Source organism: Mytilus edulis, chromosome 13 (assembly GCF_963676685.1).
Source record: "Mytilus edulis chromosome 13, xbMytEdul2.2, whole genome shotgun sequence".
NCBI classification, from domain to species: domain Eukaryota; kingdom Metazoa; phylum Mollusca; class Bivalvia; order Mytilida; family Mytilidae; genus Mytilus; species Mytilus edulis.
In genome coordinates this window covers 65,793,729-65,815,205 of record NC_092356.1, presented here as the reverse complement: position 1 = coordinate 65,815,205, position 21,477 = coordinate 65,793,729, and the positions used below count along the sequence as shown (strand labels likewise).

The window sequence follows — 21,477 nt, the reverse complement described above, 5'->3', positions numbered from 1 at the left end:
AAAGGTAGGTTTTTGTTACATTTAGTGAAAATAAAATTAAAAAGCTAGATCTTGAGAAAATACTGCATTTCTAGTACCATGAGTACACTCCTGAAATACTCTTTTGAAAACATTTTAATATAACTTTAATAGAACGTATCTGATGTTTAGAACCAGTAAAATATAAAATAATTTTTACGTAAAAATCTTATTCGCCATGATCATTGGAATGTTTTTTTTATCTACCTGTGCTGCATAAAGAAATCATCAAAATCGTTGTAGAAGAAAAAGTCAAAAGTCATTAAAAAAAGGTTTGGTTCCCATGCTTTTAATACATAATGATTGAATAATCATTTGAATACAGGTTTGTGCTATTTTACCTCACCTTGTATTTTGTAAAACGTTATCTAATGATCTAGATAACCATGATAACACACCATGATAAAACTTGATATTTAAGGTCAACATATTTTGATGTGTCATAAAAAATCTATCGGATTAAAAATGTGGGGTTTCCCTTTAAATTTTATATTTTTATGTATAATTACTGATTTTATCCAAGGTAACAATAATTATGTGCATTCAGGAGAAAGCTATATACAATTGAAGTCCACATCAGACCTGTAAAGAAATCATACAAAACCAAAATGTGACGCCGTATTGGTGCATCGAAAGTCTTCATATTCGTAGTAAAGTCAATAAGATTGGAAAGCAAAACAAGAATATCTCTTTGAATTACTTTCGCTTGATCCCATAGGAACTGAACTTATCTGGCGCGATTCCACAGATTCCAAAAAGTAAATACCGTGTCATATATATGATAATAATTTCTAAAAATGCATGAACAGTAATTTTTCTATATTAATCTGCATCTGCCTAACTACAAACAAGCAAGTTTAACATTGCAAACATGTTAGATGTTAAGTTTTATTGTTTAGGATTATTCTAAATGTGAAAAAACTGTTTATATTGAGTTAATAATCGATTTAAATGGGATTCATTCTTAAGTTTATACTAGTAGTATGATTAGTCTTAGCAAAATACAATCATTATACTGAAATCACCTGACAGGATCATCGTAAAACATTCTATACTGCGATATTATGCCGAAACAACCTGTCACGACCAGCGTCATATGTATTAGTGATATAAAGTACGTAGATCAGCGTAAAATACCTCTAGATAAATATGAAACAACCTGTCTTGACCTTCAAATAGTCTAGGTACTACAAGATGAATCAGTATAATACATATCACACATAAACAACCTAACATGATCAACGTCAAACATCTATAGTGTAATCCAATTAATGCATAGAAAACCTGTCACGACTAGTCAAATAGTCTACGAACAGTTTAAAACAACATATCATACTGCAACATCACGTCAACACCAGCGTCAAATATCCTTAGAGAAGTGTATTTCAAATCATTCTGAACCAGTATGTAAGCGGAATCCGAGTTAAATATCCACACTGCATTACAATACATAAACAGTTTAAAACGACTAATTAAACAATAGTGCTTACAAAGAGTGGGTTATTGACTTTCCTGATCTTTAAACGTTCGGAGAGGATTACAAAGCTCGCTTTTTGACTCAAGATGGCAATGATTAATCAAAAAATGGTCAGACCCCATCAAAACAGCAAAAAACGTGTCTGCAAGCCAACGAGCACCGCACCGATAAATGTTAAAAATAATGGTAGAAAGAAATGCGTGAAACTTGCCAAGCATAAAAACATGAAGTACATATGTACATTACACGTTCATTGCAATTTTGAAGGCTGATAAACAAAAATATGACAGATCTCCTTAGAAGTAAGTAAGAACAGGAAAAGTGAAAACGTTTTTATATGGATTTGTTTGATAACGTGTCAAAGAGATGAGGACTATGCTGAACCTTTTGCTTACCTTACACCCTCCCAAATAAAATGTACCGCTTTTATGTGACCTCTTTTAATGTACCTGTTGTCATTTCTTTTTGAGTTCATGCCAGTCTTAATTGAGACAATCTATAAATTTGCAAACTACTCGAATTTGTGAGAAGAAATAACCTTTCGTCTGGTCATGACGGATTCCATTGTTGCATTTCTAAAAAATACATAGCTCAAACCACAGTGTCTATTGTTATTTCCACACAATAGTCAACGCAATACTGCATTCATTTTTTTTTTACTAGAAGAATAGTTTACTTTTTTTTATGAATTACCTATACTTAATTTCTTCTAGCGTCACTAATGAGTTTTGTCGCAAAAAACCGAGCATATGTTTTACACAACTATAAGCCTGGTATCTTTGATGATGTTTTATAGGAGAAAATGAGAATATGGTGTACATAATCATATGTCTGGTATTTTATGAGTTTTATCGAAATCGGACATATGGCGTTTCGTGTTTTTCTGCTTTTCTTATGAACAAGCTAACAATCCACAGTTCAACAGAAAACCTGTCAACCAACCTAAACTCATTTGTCTGATTCCGAGCGAATCATAGTCCTAAATGTCACATGCTTTTAGGAGAAGCAGCAGATACCAATTTCAGAGTCAAGTCCGCACTGAAAAGTCTCATATTAAAAATGTGCACTCGATTAGCGCTATTACAACTCAAGAAACGATAAAACGAAGAATTCAACTATTATAATTACATTGTTATGCTTCAGATATTGCCATTAAATATAGAATTTTTTTAAACCTTTTCGGTTTTTTTTTCGATGCATAGTTTTAAAATTACTATGGCAAGCTCGTACAGTCACGTTTGTTGTACCCTTTTCTGTATAAAGCATGATATCGGAGTGCCTTAAACTTGCGATTGTTATCAATCAATAATTTTTCTATTCTAATAAAACATACATGCAATGTTACTTTAAGTCAATAAACGAATGATAAAAATCAAGACAACAATGTTAAGATAATAACTATAGGATTGTTGTTATTGTTTGTGTTCAACGTGTTAAATAAAATGTTGCAAAGGCTATTTTAGATGAATATACCATTTAAACTTTTTCAGTGAAAATAAGTCCAAAATAAGCTGAATCATCATTGAACCACATATTCTTATTGATTCATAATGTACTGCACATTTTCGTTTTTTTAAAGTCGGACTTTCACATTACAATAATCAAAATAATTGTTCATTTTCATGGGTAATTAAGATAATGAAGTTACCTAGTTTGCAAGTTTTGACACCCTAATATATAATTTATTAAATAAACATTCAGGTGTTACACAGAAGTCTTAACTTCTTTCCTGTGATAACCTATGTGACGATACAACACTTTCTTAAAGTCATACTTCCTTCTTCCTTTATACCATGTATACCCTATTTAATAAGTCTGATTCGTATTTGTGAAATCATGACTTATTGAAATTTGAGAATGTATTGTATCAGATAGATCATTCTTTAATTTTTACACCTGTTAAAGAGAAAAAATTGTAAACGTCCTTATTGAATATATTTTTTAGACCAACATTGTGAAATGTCAAATTCTTATGTATGTACTGACAGGATATAGGATCATAAGTGTTTATAATTGTATATCTTGATTATCGATAAAATATATATTCAAACATCTAACTACAGTGTAGGATTAACACACGTAAGGAATATGGTATTGGTAGAATTTATAAGATAACACAAATCGTAGGAGGAGAGGGTTTGGATTTTAAAAATAAATAACTTGGCCTGCCAAGAACTTTAAATAAATAACTCTGCTTAAGACAAATAAATCATTTATCCGGAAAACAATCCTCCTGGCAATCCGGACATCCCAGAATATCTAATGGTTATCCACTAACTAGTTATAATATGTTGATAAATTACTCAAATTTAGGAAAGAACAATTATTGCTGTTTGTAACTGATTTATTCAAGTTTTGATCCCATCGCAAGTATTATTAGAGAACTTTCCATTCTAAATTAAACACGCATCAGGGTAATGGATACTTTTGATATATTTTTCAATTAGATAAAATCTTACAGAGTTTGGCTATTAACTGTGGTTCGTAATACATGTGCATATACAGTAACGAAGCTATATAATTGGGCACAGTTGTAGCTTATAGGAATACTTACAAACCTGTTGATAAATGTTGTTACAGAAACGAACATAGATGTTGCCGAGAAGAACATTTACAGCTCTTACAATCAGATCACAGATCTAGTAAGTATATTTAGCATATATTTACCAAGAGAAAACCTAGAATAATCGTTCTGTAGCACTATTATGTGGAACTTTCGAACTAAAGGAGGTAAATAAAAGAAGATTTATTTTCATTAAAAATCCAAAATCTGGATTGTGTTTATAAGCTCTACGGGCTATAAGTGAGCTTTTCTCATCACTTTGCGTCCTGTGTCGGCGTCGGTCGTCCGTCGTCTGTCGTCGTTAACTTTTACAAAAATGTTTTCCTCTGAACTTACTTTCAACAAACTTGGCCGCAATAAGCATTAGGGTATCTAGTTTTAAATGCGTCCGATGACCCTTCCTGCCAACATACAGACATGACTAAAAATAGAACATAGGGAAACATGCAGTTTTTGACTTATATCTCTGAAACTAAAGCACAAGTGTAACGGATGCATTATTTCATGCATCAATTGTAAATAAAAATATCCGGTAAACGACATATGCACCTATGAGCTTCTAGTTAGTGTAAATGAAAGAAAATCCCATTAGGATCTATTGTTGATTGTTTTGTTTACAGTAGTTTGTTTCATTATTGTTTGTTTATCGTAATGACGTCTTTTGAAAGAAAATAAAATTTACACATTTTGAATAAAATTATAAATAAATCATGTAACATGAAAATTACGTAGATATTGAAGTCAATGAAAATGATTTAAAACAATTAATCGACAGACGGGTAATACTCGGAAAACTATATAAAACTACCCTTTATAAGTAGATATATCATAATGCAATATAAGATGACCTATCGATAGCATTCTTAAGACATAATTTATGTGTCATATAATAACACATATTTATCGAGTTATAGTTATTAGTATAACTGCTTTCCTGAATGACATTGTATGAATACATTTTGTTAAAAGATTTCAAATCTTAACAGACAAGCAATCTAGGTCATCTTTACTACCTGTTATTTTGGTGAACAGGTAGATACCCTCTAAGGAATACCCCATATTTTTACAGATTATATCCAAAATTTAAATCATCATATTAACAATGTAAGCGGACGCTTAAGAAATGTGTGTACTTGTAAAAGTCTTTTAACTGTGTTAAAGTTTTAATAACTACAAAAAATGACAGCTGAAGGGAATACTTGTTATAAAATGCTTCTTCATAACAACATGTAAGTATAAAGTTTTTATAAATAATCCACAGTTAGAACATTTAATATATTTGAAATATATATATATATAGAACAAATACTAAAATAGATTTTTCTCTGGATGGTCGAAATTTGAATTATACGACGTTCGACACTCTTGACATCGTTTTCCTGTTCCATAACGGTTTTTTGCTTATCAGGTCAGGGGATCCCAAATTTACTTTACTTTTAAATATTTATCTTTACTTATTTTGTGTAAAGGAGAACGAATAATACTCCAACGTATTTATTATACTTATAGGTAATTGAAAACTTATGTACATGTGTTATTGCGATACTTTATAAAAGCTATAAATATAAACATAATAAAGTGGCTTGTGTGTTTGATTTTATTTTATCACATACAGTTCGATATATTTAATTTCCTTAACATGCTTAAGTTATTACAGTTTCGCACATATTTACACCTACAATTGAGCTTTCCAACGTTCATATTTTCGTAATAATGGTAAGTCGAGATAACCGCGTCTATCCTGTCTATCCGAGCAATTCAATTATGTATTTAACTTTTCCCCATCACAAAATGCTGCAGTTCAGATGACATATGTATCATTATACAGTTTATTGTACAATTTATTTCGATAACAGGAAATTGGATAAGCATGTTTACTTAACGTTATGAATTGCACTTTCAATTATATAATATAATAATAATAAATAATTGACAAGACTTCTAAAAAGAAGGATGTCAATTTGAAAATATAGATTATCGGAACGGATTATTTTATATTGTATATTTTCTGATGGTAATTTACTTCCTTACTAATAGGATGGCGCCTCGGAAACAATGGATGATCTTTAAATTGATGAGGTACAGTGATCATTCCTGAATGTTACTGATATAATCTCCCACATGTCCCATATATCATTGCCATACGTCTAGAAGTCATTGAAATTTTTATATTACAAATTCTAAGTTTTATCAATACCTATTTACTGTGCTTGCAAACAAACATCTTGTTAATTGGTACTTTGTATATTGTTGGAAAGCCAGTCATTTCCTCATTCGTTAATAGGAATCTTATAAACATGACACATTGATAATTGGTTTACAATTATTCAAATGTATTCACACGGCCACTCACTATTCATTGATATTCTCTTTATTTAAATTACATACTTAAAGTTGAAGGGTTTGAGAGTAAGTTTTGGTAAAATTCGATCTGTTTTATTTCCGTATGTAGTTTACTTCCAGTTTCCTGTTTGAAAACTTTAAGTTAAATCTTATGCGACTTTCATACAAGAGAGAGGTTTACTTACTTACTTACTTAGGTCCTTGGCTCATCCGGGGAGCATAGGCCATTGACGAACTCCCTCCCTCTTACTCAATTACAGCTTTTCTAAAGTGTTCCAGTTGTGTCCTTACTGCTTTATTTCAGATTCTGTGTCCCTGCGCCAGGTGTTTCTTGGTCGTCCTCTGTTTCTTTTTGCTTGATGGTTCCACTTAAGTGCCTTCCTTGTAATGCTGCTTGTTGGTTTTCGCAGTGTGTGGCCTATCCATACCCAGTTTCTTTTCTTGATTTGGATGTCAATAGGTTCTTATTCAGCTCTTTTCCATAGGTCTTCATTTCTTACTTTGTCATTATTGTTATTCATGCCAACACAGAAGTGCTGACTATATGGCTGGTAATGCATTCGGGACGAAACGTCCACCAGCAGTGCATCGACCCAGTGGTGTAAATAGGTACCAGCATTTTGATTTTATACGCCAGACCGCGTTTCGTCTGTATAAAATATAACCACTGATAATAACACAAATATCAAATAAACTAAAATATTTACGTCTCGATTCCCTTTTTTATATACTGTTGAGTGAACTTAATGGAACAAAACATACAGTATTTTAAGTGCAGAAAAATTAACAAAATTTTTAAACTGAAAAAAAGAAGCAAAAAACTATATTTAAAAAAGAAAAGAAAACAAAAAAGCAAAACCACAAGTCCAACCACAAAGATATCTAACGATAAATATATATACCGTATCATAGACTTTTCGATCTAACACATAGCAAGCCTAAAGAAAATTCAAATACTCATGTAAAAATCATGTAACACTTATATCTAATGATGTATTTTGCAATGTATGTAGGTCGTGAACTTTAAAAGGAAGGCAACACGTGGGCGTTTCGCGGAAAAAGAAGGGTAATTGTGTTTTGTAAACTATTTAATTTAAGACCAACAAAGTTCATTTAATAACAATTAACAATGTTCTTAAAATCTTTAATCGTTTTAGGAAGTTTTAAAAAAGAATTTAAATTAACAAAAATATACGTGTATCTAAAACTAACAACAAATTTCCAAATTCAAAAGGAATAATGCAGAAACCACTCTTACTTAAATAGTAATGTCAAGAAGGCAACATAGCATATCTCAAACATTCACTAGGTGCGGTCAGTGTTTTTTTTAAATAGGGCTTTGTGTTAGATATACATGTTTTTAAGGCATAACATATCTATTGTTTCCTGTTTGAAGTCATTACTAGTGTACGTAACGGTTTATATATATTCTTTCGATTTCTGTTATGTTCAGGGTTGGGCGCCGCATAAATATTTATCCCCGCCACACCTTGTATGTGCAAAGTCAGGAGACTTTAATTAAGTGGTTGTAGTTTGTTACTGTATACATCTTTTGTTTGTACAATTGTTTTGACCGTCAAACAACAAGGAAATGTGTTTTAGCTTAGAAGTTCTTAAAACAAACCTGCTCGTTAAATCGAGTTTTCATTCATTCAGATGATAGTCAAACAGATATGTTACCAAAAGCAGACTCGGCGAAGGTTTTCTATTTTTATTCTGAAAAATATTTAGCAATTGCCCAACAAATATAAATTCGGATTGCAATCATTTCTCAGATTAGCACAATTATATATGAGCTACATTATTGAAGGGCATTAAGTACAATCGGAATTTTGTTTATCTACTTATTTCCGCTTGAGAAAAATATAATGTGAAATTTAATTACCACTGAAACTAAATATGGAACTTTTTAAATACAAAACAATAAAATTTCTTGAAAAAATTGATGGACTTTCTATAAACAAACAAACAATAAGATTATAGAAGAAACTTTTCATAATTGAAAATACCATCTTTGATCAAATACATTTAGGTCCGTATAAGCCATAAACTAACCGTAAGATATACAAAAAAAGACCCCTAACGTTTCATAAGGAATATCATCTTCAATGTGGAAGAAAACAAATAAACAAAACTGGTAAGTAGATAAGAGAACGACAGGTAATGTAAAAAAAAATAAATGAAGGCAAACCCATACAAATGGAAAGGTAAGAAAATATGTTGCCCTTCGTATTTACTCTTTATTGATACGTAAATGCAATGTCTGGTCAAACTTAAACGTGAAGTCCCTACTCAAATGATTAAATCAAATTTTCAAACACATCCAACAAATTGATAATAACTAGAAACTTTTTTTCGCAGAAGATCATCCACTCTAGATATAAGGACACATTGCAAAGTGTCCTTTTTAAAAGTGCTACTATATCCGTACTTTTCGTTCACCACTTTAAACACTTTAACAATACACTAATTAAACACAATTGCTACCGTTTCTATATCACGATCTATCATGTATTTGTATATTTTGTAGATTATTGTATCTAGAGGTTCTATAACGCAAAATAAAATGCAAATCATGAGGACCTTGCGCTTTCTGGTAATAGCTTTACTGTTGGTGAGTAGTTTTAAATGATAAGAATACTTTTTACATTAACCGTTACCGATGGAGCATCACAACCTGCTTGTTACGTTGCTTCTATTTCAACATTAGTATTTTTTATTCAAAACTATCCCTCATTTTCCATACTGCTTTTCATTATTTTGCATTTTGTTCTATCATTCCTTCTTTTTTTAAACTGTTCTCTTCTTTATTTAGCTAAAACTAGTAATAAATTCTATAAACTGTCTTTTTTTCATGCATGATCATTATACTATTAATTGTACTTATTTATTTTGTATTATGGAGAAAATTTTATAAGTATTATTTACTTATATTTCATTATGGTTAATCTAGCTAATAAGATATCCTAAGATATGAAAGGGATATAATAACGTTACTGTTGTCGCATTTTCCCGCCTATCCCTATATAAGTCTTGTAGGAGTTTTAATTTTAGTTCATTTATATATTTTGGAGTTTAATATGACTTTCATTATCACTGCACTAGTATACATTTTAATTTAGGGACCAACTGAATCTGAATAATGGCAACAGTAGCATACGGCTGTTCAAAGTCATGAATAAATTGAGAGAAAACTAATCCGGGCTACAAAATAAAACCGAGGTTAACACATCAAATGAGAGGAAAACAACGGAACAAAAGAACCATTGAATTTCGCAGTGCAACAAAAACAAACGCCAAATGCAACATACTTATTAACGAGCAATTTGCTAATAACTGCCATAATCCTGACTTTGTACAGAACATAATGAAAAAAAGGTGGATTGAACCTGAATTTATGGCTAGCCAACCCTCGCGCTTAATGGCAATGTTAAAAATACTACTAAAATGACAACATTACATTTCAGGAAAAAGTAAAATCACAAAAATACTGAACTTAGAGGAAAATCAATTCGGAAAGTCCATAATCACATGACATAATCAAATAACAAAACGCATCAAAAACGAATGGATAAGAACTGTCATATACCTGACTTGGTACAGGCATTTTCAAATGTAGAAAATGGTGGATTAATCCTGGTTTTATAGCGCTAACATACATCACAAATAAATGCAAGAAAACTCACGATAATTGATCCTCATGGTACGGGATTCTTTTGCTGTGTTAAAGGCCCATTGGTTATCTTCTACTGTTTTCTGCTCTTTGGTCGGGTTGTTGTCTTTTTGACACATTCCCCATTTCCATTCCATTTTTTAACAAACTTACGGATATCATATCTTTAAAATTAGGAGAGAAATGCGCTCTCAAATGTAGGAAAAACCTAAGCGAAATTTTGAAATATACGGTGTACGTATTTCTGTAATACTTTGCATCAGGAACGCTCAATATGTTATGCTCAAAAGGTAAATACAGTCTGAGAGCATAACCATTACATGATCTTTAAAAGTTAAAGAAAATTGCATCCTCCTAGTATCAGCACTAACGACTTATCACATGCAGGCATTATATCAAATATGGGGACAACTTTTATTCAACTAATGGACAATATGTTATATACTTATCATGCTTATAAGGAAATCTTAACAGAAACGCCAATGAATATATATGAAAATATTTTAACTTTGTAGATTGGATTTTGTGAGACTACTAAACAATATATCGTACGAAAAATTGGAAATGCAACTAGGCGCTGTATACCTATATCTTACTGTAAACCGGGTAAGTCGATGCGAGTAATGTTGATCAAGTATGTTCTCTGCTCATGCTTTTCCACCTTTGCCAGCAATTCGAAATCCTTTTGTTTTATACATATAGTGACATTTGAAAATGTCACCTGCTAACTCTTACTTTTATTTTCATGATTTCATTACATATAGTTTAAAAAGCAATATTTGAAAATACTAAAAACATCCTTGTCATTTTTTCATATTTCTTAAAAAGAAAAGGGTGACAATGTTTAATGGATGAAAAGTCTAGGGAGAATCATTTCCCGCCAAATTTTCAATGGCTTATATCTCCAAAACAAGCACACAGACCTTTTTTCTGCTTACTAGCTCCTTAACTTATATACTATAAATTTATAACAGTCTTTAAAAAGTTTGTTATTTTAAAACAAAAGAAGCAAACATCATTAAGAATGACGATGTTATACCTGTATAGAAGTAGATTTAAATCATCCATGTTATACCTGTATAGAAGTAGATTTAAATCATCCATGTTATACCTGTATAGAAGTAGATTTAAATCATCCATGTTATACCTGTATAGAAGTAGATTTAAATCATCCATGTTATACCTGTATAGAAGTAGATTTAAATCATCCATGTTATACCTGTATAGAAGTAGATTTAAATCATCCATGTTATACCTGTATAGAAGTAGATTTAAATCATCCATGTTATACCTGCATAGAAGTAGATTTAAATCATCCATGTTATACCTGCATAGAAGTAGATTTAAATCATCCATGTTATACCTGCATAGAAGTAGATTTAAATCATCCATGTTATACCTGCATAGAAGTAGATTTAAATCATCCATGTTATACCTGCATAGAAGTAGATTTAAATCATCCATGTTATACCTGCATAGAAGTAGATTTAAATCATCCATGTTATACCTGCATAGAAGTAGATTTAAATCATCCATGTTATACCTGCATAGAAGTAGATTTAAATCATCCATGTTATACCTGCATAGAAGTAGATTTAAATCATCCATGTTATACCTGCATAGAAGTAGATTTAAATCATCCATGTTATACCTGCATAGAAGTAGATTTAAATCATCCATGTTATACCTGCATAGAAGTAGGTTTAAATCATCCATGTTATACCTGTATAGAAGTAGGTTTAAATCATCCATGTTATACCTGTATAGAAGTAGGTTTAAATCATCCATGTTATACCTGTATAGAAGTAGATTTAAATCATCCATGTTATACCTGTATAGAAGTAGATTTAAATCATCCATGTTATACCTGCATAGAAGTAGATTTAAATCATCCATGTTATACCTGTATAGAAGTAGATTTAAATCATCCATGTTATACCTGTATAGAAGTAGGTTTAAATCATCCATGTTATACCTGTATAGAAGTAGGTTTAAATCATCCATGTTATACCTGTATAGAAGTAGATTTAAATCATCCATGTTATACCTGTATAGAAGTAGATTTAAATCATCCATGTTATACCTGCATAGAAGTAGATTTAAATCATCCATGTTATACCTGTATAGAAGTAGATTTAAATCATCCATGTTATACCTGCATAGAAGTAGATTTAAATCATCCATGTTATACCTGCATAGAAGTAGATTTAAATCATACATATCGAATATATACTTAGCCAATCAAGATATTGCAGCAGTAAAGCAATAAGTATAATTTCTAAAGTGGAAATTATGATGCATTTTTTTCAAATGATCATGTGACGGTTAAAATTTACTCATTAAAAAAATGGACATCAAATATTCGATTAACAACTAAGAGTCATACCTTTTAACCACGGTCTACATGTTTATTTTTTTAAACCTGAATTTCGACATTTTAAATAAATAATCACTATACTACCATTGTGCCAACAATGTCGATGTTTTACTTATACCATTGGTACATTTAAACTAACAAGTCACTATACTGCCTTTGTACAGTTAATGTCGGTATTTTACTTGTATCACTGGTACATTTTATCTCATAATATGTGATGATCAGTTTGAAAATTTGTTCATTAAAAAACTAAATTATCAACCATCACTGATTCTCCTAACTAAACATGTTAACCGCTGTACATTATGCAACAAGAGTATGTCAACCATAAATAATCCCAAATGATTGAGCAAACACAATATAAAAGATGTCTTCATGAAAATATGAACATAATGATTTGTAAATATGTTTTGTACGATAATCAGTTAGAGCATTTGTTTTTATAATATATTTGACATTATCTATTTGTAGGACATGAAATTTTACCATGCAAAGTTGAATACACAAACGATATCTGTACATCATGTCCACCAGGACTTGTCCAACCTGATTATATACAGTCTACAGTTGATCAGACTATAACAACGTGTTTTGAGAATAGAAATGAGGATAATTGTGCTGCACATGGTATCTATCTAAACAATTTTATTTGATCTATTTCCACTCAACATATCCTATTTTAAAATTGATTCTGTTTTTCATTTTTCAAATCAGAGTTTTTGTATGTGTCCCACAACCCTTTTACAACTGAAACAATTTTTTTATAAACTAAAAACAAATTTGAATCTGAAAAATTGAATAATTAAACAATTTTGACGGTAACTAAACCTTATTATTTTGTTTGTTTGCCTTCTCAGATATCCCAGAAAGAAACTCCTTTTTTGTTTACACCTTACTAATTTAATGCTGCCATTTTTCCTGTATTTATTAAACATTTCAGATATTGAACCTAGCCGAGAATACGGAGCCAAAGCTTGTACTTTTGCCAAGTATTGTAAGTGTAATACAGACGAGTGTTACTATGGCGACCCATGTGCCTGTAGCAATTCACGTGAATGTGGCATAAATGAAAGTTTACATAAAAATGGAAGTGAGTAGTGATTGTCTTTATAAATCCTATTTTTTCAAATTTGTCGTAGCACGGTTATCACTTATAAACGTTTTTAAAAATACTATGAATTTAAAAACAAACCATTTCGGTAAAGTTAGTTACACTTATTCATTTTGTAATTTTTGGATTGTTTTCTTAGATACATTATACATGTATATGATTAACAGATTTTTCCGGTTTTTGTCATCGTTTGCAATATAATAAAATTGAGAGGTTTAGTTAGCTATAAAACCACTATTTATACACCAGAAAATGACTGTAACAAGTCAGGATTACAACAGTTGTTACACATTCATTTGATGAGATTGACATTTTGGTTTTACCATTTGCTTCGGGAATTCCCGTTAAATGTTTTCCTCGGAGTTCAGTATTTTTGTTATTGTAGTCATTTACCATAATCCAACAAATATTATTTTTAAATGGCAATGACAAATAGATATAATGAGCTAGGTCGAAGATACATTCAAATTTCATGCTCTCTTCTTGATTATTACAGCATGTGTCAAATGTTCACCAGGTACAATGAAGAACAAAACCGGTTGTGGCCCGTGTTATCCTATCCCGGTAACAGTTGAAAGGTACAAATCTCTTCCTTACAATACGTTTACTTTTTTATTTATTCATACTGTAATATTAGCTATATGAATATCTATCGTTCTGAAATTTATTTGAAACTATTACAAAGGAATGGTTATGTATATTGCAAAGCCTTTGGCAATACAAATCTTTAAACAAACTGAAAAAAAATTAGAAAATACTTTAAATCTGAAGAACAGTATTGTTAACGAACAATATTCATTGTACATATTTTTGTCGAAGCCAATGAATCAATAAATCATTTCCCAGACCAACTATAAGCAGCTATTTATGATGCAATGTATTTATTTGGCTGTATGAGATGTTTACGCTGCTACAGGTACAACCAAGTTTGACCCCGTACTACAAAATGCATATTTTCAGCGTAAATGGCTAAGCTACATATGGGCCTATCTCAATTAAGACCTGGATATTCAATAATCAGTTGTTTGAAAAGAATGTTTGAAAATTTGCCGAAGACTTGCAACTTTTTTTTTTTTTAAAATCTCCTCAACGTATCCTTATTTACTCTATAACAATTATTATTATTTAAGACGATATATAGGCTTTAGCATCTGATTTTGTTCTAAATTATTTCCCCCTTCATCAGTCCAAGATATACAACCCTTGGGATATGGATACTTTTTTCATAGGAAAGCATTGGTTACAAAGAATAAGACTGTCTGTCACTGACATTGAGTTTTAAAGATACACTCCGAAGTGTTGAACAATTGTCATTCCGCTAAACACTCATCAAAGATACCCAGATATGGACACGGATTTCGTTTAAATTAAAATTATTAGTGCTGTTTGAAACGAATAAAGGCAAAAGTCGTATACTGCTGTTAACAATTCACAAATTGATTTAGAGAAAGCAAATCAGCTGAAAGGCAAACAAAAAGTTGAAGAACATTAAAAGAACAAAAATAATCAAAGATTTGTACCAAATCTGGCTAACGACATCGAAACCTAGCGGTAAAAACATCTTAAAGTTTTGAATGATTTAAACATTTCATGATAATCCATCTGGAAATGCCTGTTCCCAGTCATGAATATGACAGTTTTTTCCCCATTTGTTTGATGTGTTTGAACGTTTTATTTTTCCATTTGATAAGGAACTTTCCTTTTTGAATTGTTTTCTGAGTTTGGTGATATTTTACTTTTTATCGTATCACTGACCTTTCCAGGCAAGTCTATTAGCTATATATTGATTTTATTGGTGACTGTAATTTGCTCCCGTTTTGCATTGGTTGGACCACACATTTGAACATTTTTACTGCAATTCGTAATTCGGTATCAGTTCACAGTTAACAAAATATTCAGAGCATTATGATAAATTATTGTAGCTTTTGTTTCCTATTTCTCTTTGCTCTTTACTACATCGGAAAATACCTGTACCAAGTCAGGGATATGTCAGTTGGTATATGAGTTGGGTATCTTTCGCCCCTCTTTTGTTATCAATTTGTTTCATGTGTTTGAGCTTTTGATTTTTCTCATTTGATTAAAGATTTCGATTTCAATTTTCCTCAGAGTTGACTATTGATCAAACTTTTTTCAATACACAGTCATTTGTGTGTTTTCTAATAAAAAGGTTCACAACTTCATCATGCATTAATTTTGTTAATCATGTCATAACAGCTGGTATATATTTTGCAGTATAAAGGCAACACGACGACCTTTAACGTCTATGAAAACTCAAAAGTACGTATGTTTTGTAAAAATCAATTTTACATTAACCTCTGCTAAATATTCAACTCCACCAGATAAGTTTAGGTTGAGCTTCCCGAGGGTATCACAAGCCCAGTAGTCAGCACGTCGATGTTGACATGAATATCAATTATATGGTAATTTTTATAAATTTCCTGTTACAAAACTTTGAATGTTTCGAAAAACTAAGGATTTTCTTATCCCAGGAAAATATTACCTTAGACGTATTTGGCACAATTTTTTAGAATTTTGGGTCCTCAATGCTCTTCAACTTTGTTCTTGTTTGGCTTTATAACAATATTGATCTGAGCGCCACTGGTTAGTCTTATGTAGACGAAACGCGCGTCTGTTGTACTAAATTATAATCTTGATACCTATTTACATAGATTTTGCCTTTTATGTTCTGCAACTCTGAAACTGTTTTGGTTTCTATACATCCTTGGCTTTCAAACATTACAGTTTAAACGTTCCTCATGAATATCAATTCACAAACGCGCTTTGAAGTTTTTATAGTTTATATTTTATTACTAAACTTATATATAATTAGTATTAAAAGGAAAAATGTATTATAAATGAGAAGTAACAATATCTCTATTCTACTGAAATAATTAAAAGAGAAATTTGTAACACAATTAATTCTACTGATGTGTGGTAATATGAGACAAAACAACTACATATAAAAGGTCTTGGTTATATAAGTTTCCTTAAATGAATAATTCATTTCCTGTTTTATAGTGGACAAGACGTTACAACTGGCAAAAAGCTACCTACGTTGGCAGACAGACAATCAATCGTGACTCTGGTTCCAAGTAATAGTATAACGCAATCAAAAGGTAAAATATTCCCTAAATGTAACTTTAAACACGAAACCGCAATGAACAAAGATACTTAAATAAAATGGTAATTGTGAAAAGTCAGCTTTCTATTATAATTGCTTATGCCTATATATCATGAATGTATATTTCTGAAATTATACCAATGTATTTTGAACCGAATGCGATATTTCGAAAAAATGATATAAAAAGTTACCAACAGTCGGCTTTTGTAGGTTTCTGAGTTTTGGAAGACAGGTTTTAGACATAAAATACCAAAAAATGTCTAATGTGTTGTATATCTGTCTTTGGTAACCAAGTTAAAAAAAAAAAAGGATTGTGTACTTTAAAATAATTTATAAACTGAAAAGTATAATTTTAAAGCAGTAATTTCAATCAAATCGGATCTTTTCATATACAATGAAATATTAAACGCAATGTCAGCGACAACACGTGCGACAAGAAAACATAACACACGTGATTAATTTTGTGTTCATTCAGATTTTTATCCTGTTGTATTTATCGCATTTCGATTACCATGAGATATGAGATGTTATGATTCTGTATTCATATTGTACGAGATATGTTAAATAATATTTTATATCCATCATAATTTAGTCAGATTATACACGTCATTTATCATTGCACAGGCATAATAACTCAAAGTAGAGAAGATACAACTGTGTCAACTATTACAGGATCTTCAAACAAATTGATAGCAGTGTAAGCATTTTTAATTTTGTCAGTTTCAGAAATTTTTTTTTAGCTGGTGCTTTTAACGTATTATTTTTTTAACCTTCAATCAACGAAGATATGCGTATTTAAATGGAACAAAATAAGGTTGTTAAAATGTTTGTTTTTGGCAAATATTTTGTTGGAAATTTTCAAGGCACAACTATGTAAATATTATTGGAAGATTGTTTTGTGACAATATGGTTTGTTGAAATATAACACAAGCACGCCGCTGAGTGTACAAAAGGCTTCAGCAAAAATGAATTTACTAAACTGCTAACACAAAACTGGAGATCAATCTGACCATTAAACAGAACAAAATGTTCTTTAGAAGACACACTTTTTACTTCTAAAATATACAGACACTGATTCTGAGAACTTTGCTTTACTATATGTCTTTTAAAAGCTTTGTCATCAACCTTCGTATACGTTAAAAAACAATACAAGGATACTATATTCAAAAATACATATAAATTGGGATTTTTATATAGATGTTAAATATTTTAGAATGCATGCAGATTCTATCTAAAAAGAGACGGAAAATTTTGAATTGACAAGTAATTTACCATGTTCACTCTCAAGATAATTGTACTAAAACAACATAATTTCTTGGCAATTTTTAACGGATAATAGGTAATTAACATTCGAAGACAAATTGCTCATTGTTTCTTTATTTGTAGAATTATAGTTTTGGCTGTTCTTGTTATACTCGCCATAGTCCTTATCATAGTTTTACGAAACCAAAGACGTAAAAAAGATCAAGGTAAAACTATATTGTGACATTTGTCATTACGACAGGCAGTCATTTAATGTTTTATAAATATGTACACATTGAACTCATTCAACACCGCGTAATCTGAACAAAATAATATATAAAAAAATAATAAATCTAAAGAAAATAAACTTAGATACTGAGCAAGGAAAATAAACTTACATTTCTAACAAATTTACATTTAGAAGTTAAAAAAAGAGAAAAAACGCAAAGCCACATTTGCCATTTCTCTGTACATCAGAAGAAAAAAATTCAACACTATTACGTATACAAATGAACAATAGATGAACACATTGACACGAAGAATTTAAACAATTCAGAGGTATGTTTGGCTTACACAATACAAAAACGAAAAAAACTGCTTTGTTCGTCACGATTTTCAAATTTGAAAAAAATAATGAAATATGTCAGCTAAAAAAATAAGCAATAGCAATGAAATACACATAAATCGTTAGACAATCAAATGTGCTACCTAGCTAGTGGTGTATCTGTTTATTGAGGATTAATTAATTTTCAGAGATAAATTTCATAGAACAAGGAAGACCCCTGGTTCCGCCTCAAAATGATATGTGTGTCAATGACAATGTTGAAGATAGGAATCGGGAAGATAATGACATTGTTGGTAGTCTGGACAATGTTGAAGGTCAAAACAACAAAAATACCAATGATTCCGATTTTGCTAATAATAACAGTTCTCGACAGAATGCATCGTCTAAGGACAAAAGATATCAAAATCAAGTGAAAGATAGTGATATTGTTGACGATCTACCAAAAGCCATTACGAAATATTTTGATAAAAATAGTGAAATTTCATCTTCCTCCTATGATTATTCATCTGGGCATCACGTACCTCCAGGATCACAATTAAATGACAACAATACAAATATTGTCAATATACACCAATCAGAAAATCAAGACGGTCAAGAACAAATGCAAGAAAATGTGGAATTAGCGCATGTTGAAATTTTAGACGATGGTAGTATGCAACAACATTCATCAGAACGGTATTCATTGACAGAACACAGCTGCACTCCTGTAGCACAAGTCTCTGATGATCGAGGGGATAAAAGTGGAGGAGACTTATTTGTTCATAACAGAGGTAACACTTCAGATATATAATTAAAATACGTCATGGAGTATTACGATTTTATTCATAAAAAAGTGGTATTAGTCTCACCCATAAATATTATTTTGGTCAAAGATGTTACCACTGCTTTAGATAGATCGCAAAATATTTATCTGACAAAACCGAGATTAATTTCAAATGAGGGAGCATATTTTTTGTCGTTTTTTGACGATTTTAACATCACTGCCCTGAACGAGAATCTTCCAATTGGTGATGCGACTCTCATTGTTAATATGGAACGGTTTGAGTCATATACTACAGATTGTTAGTATCAAGTTTAGATTTTTGTGTACCTATGTGTAATAAAATAAAACAGGGAACTATGTCTTATGTTAGCCTGTTTGTCTATCAACACTTGGTATATACTTTGATTTTCGATTGTTTCGTCTTATATTAATAGAATACTATCAGTAGTTCATCACTACAAGCTTTTGAAATGTTATTATACTTTTCATTTTCAGACGAACCAAGTAGTGGATACTATTCTGATAGTAAGTCCATTAAACAATATGAAACGAAACCCACAAGAACATTTGTATTCCAACCATTATTTTTTCCTCTGTTCTTTCAACTACAATATAAAAAAAATGAAGTTGTGGTAAAATTCCACAGAGACAAATATACACAAGAGACAAAATGATTCAGATGTAAGAAACTAAAGGTCACCATTCGACCTTCAACAATGAAAAGCTTTGTAAAACTAACTTACTCCAATAAGAAAACAATGACTATGATAGCGACCTAACAATGCAGCAAACACTAAATATATATATATATATATATATTTTCAAATGTTAAAACAGTCATTATTGATTAATTCGAAAATTATTTATCCATGAAAGAATGATTAAATAGATTGCAAAACATTGATTGGTTTATTTGCTATTTGACTAAACTGATAGATCTGTATTGTATTGTTCAGATATTCCAGACCGTTCACCAATGTCAGAGAATAAAGACCAAGTTTCTTTACAAAAATATGAAGAATTAGTTTCGGGTATGTATATAACTACTTTGAAAGTATTCTGTGATAGTTGGTTACAAATGAAGATTATAATGTTTGTTGTGCTACGGCGTAATAGAAGAATTATGCGTTCCGTTTCCAGCAAAAGTTTTGCCAACAATTTATAAGACTGTGATTATGTGCAACACTCTCGATAGGTCTATGATAGTTGGTGAGCAGTTGTAAAGGATTTGTCATGTTGCTTTTTCCGTTGAGATTTGTTTTCCATGCTGAATCGCGTTAAGGTCATCTAATGGTACGAAAAACGATACGTAAATGGTATTTTGCATGAAGTTCCTTTATTTATAGAGGGGATGTATTCCCTTGCACCTTCGAAATGGTTCGTTGACTTTGAATACTTTGCATAGTTTTCATTGTTTGACTTTTAACTTAGCATTTGGCATTTTCCTATCAAAACTCCATGAAAGCGCGGAATATCTCTTTGTGAATAGTTTATAACCTACAAGATAATTGTAGCCTCTTTAAACATAGTATCAAACACATATTTATTTATAGATAACAGAGACATTTGATTAACAAGTTAAAGACATTATACTTACTTTTGGATAAGCATTAAATGTTATGGTGTGTGTTTGTAATTGCAGTTTCTGATCGAAATACAGAGGGTACAGAGAGCATGACAAGCTGTCTAGAAATGGTTAATTTCAAATTAACAGGACAGACAACTCCATCCGATCATAGTGAATATATTGAACCTAAGCAGATTATCGTTAAAAATGATAGTGGAGTCTTTGACAGTGGCAACAGACAGAATTGAAACTTTATTATTAAAGTTCTGAAATTATATATAACTATTAGAGACATTAAAGTTGTATGCCAACACATGAACGTGGACGAACAAATTTGAAAATCTTGAAACACAAATAATATCTCTGATGGTCATGAAATCATCTTGATTGATAGGTTTTCAATGTCATTCGGTTAATCAAACTCCAAATAGCACAATTTTATTGTGATTGAATAACAGATCTACTATATCAAATTCTGTGATAAAAAAGGCGACAATAAACAGCACCGACGGTGATTCTGAAACATTTACAATAAAATTGAGAATGGAAATGGGGAATGTGCCAAAGAGACAACAACCCGACCATAGAAAAAAAAACAACAGCAGAAAGTCACCAACAGGTCTTCAATGTAGCGAGAAATTCCCGCACCCGGAGGCG

At 30.9% G+C, this 21,477-nt stretch overlaps 1 protein-coding gene across 4 annotated transcripts; it reads left to right on the top strand.

Moving 5' to 3' along the window:
• The first annotated feature begins 559 nt into the window (after window positions 1–559).
• Window positions 560–21,253, top strand: LOC139500575 (uncharacterized). Of its 4 annotated transcripts, none has more exons than XM_071289327.1 (14): window positions 560–4,137; window positions 8,932–9,015; window positions 10,590–10,680; window positions 12,923–13,078; window positions 13,392–13,541; window positions 14,059–14,140; window positions 15,795–15,839; window positions 16,581–16,678; window positions 17,308–17,380; window positions 18,070–18,152; window positions 18,679–19,260; window positions 19,749–19,778; window positions 20,210–20,284; window positions 20,896–21,253. In XM_071289327.1, exons 2-14 carry the CDS (start codon window positions 8,968–8,970, stop codon window positions 21,066–21,068), a joined length of 1,686 nt encoding a protein of 561 aa, XP_071145428.1. In that variant the 5' UTR covers window positions 560–4,137; window positions 8,932–8,967; the 3' UTR covers window positions 21,069–21,253. The 4 variants fall into 4 exon arrangements, with proteins under 4 accessions (XP_071145428.1, XP_071145430.1, XP_071145427.1 ...); XM_071289326.1 differs by lacking the exon at window positions 560–4,137 and adding an exon at window positions 5,085–5,287; XM_071289329.1 differs by lacking the exon at window positions 15,795–15,839 and having other exon boundaries at window positions 3,921–4,137; window positions 20,896–21,142.
• Window positions 21,254–21,477: the final 224 nt, after the last annotated feature.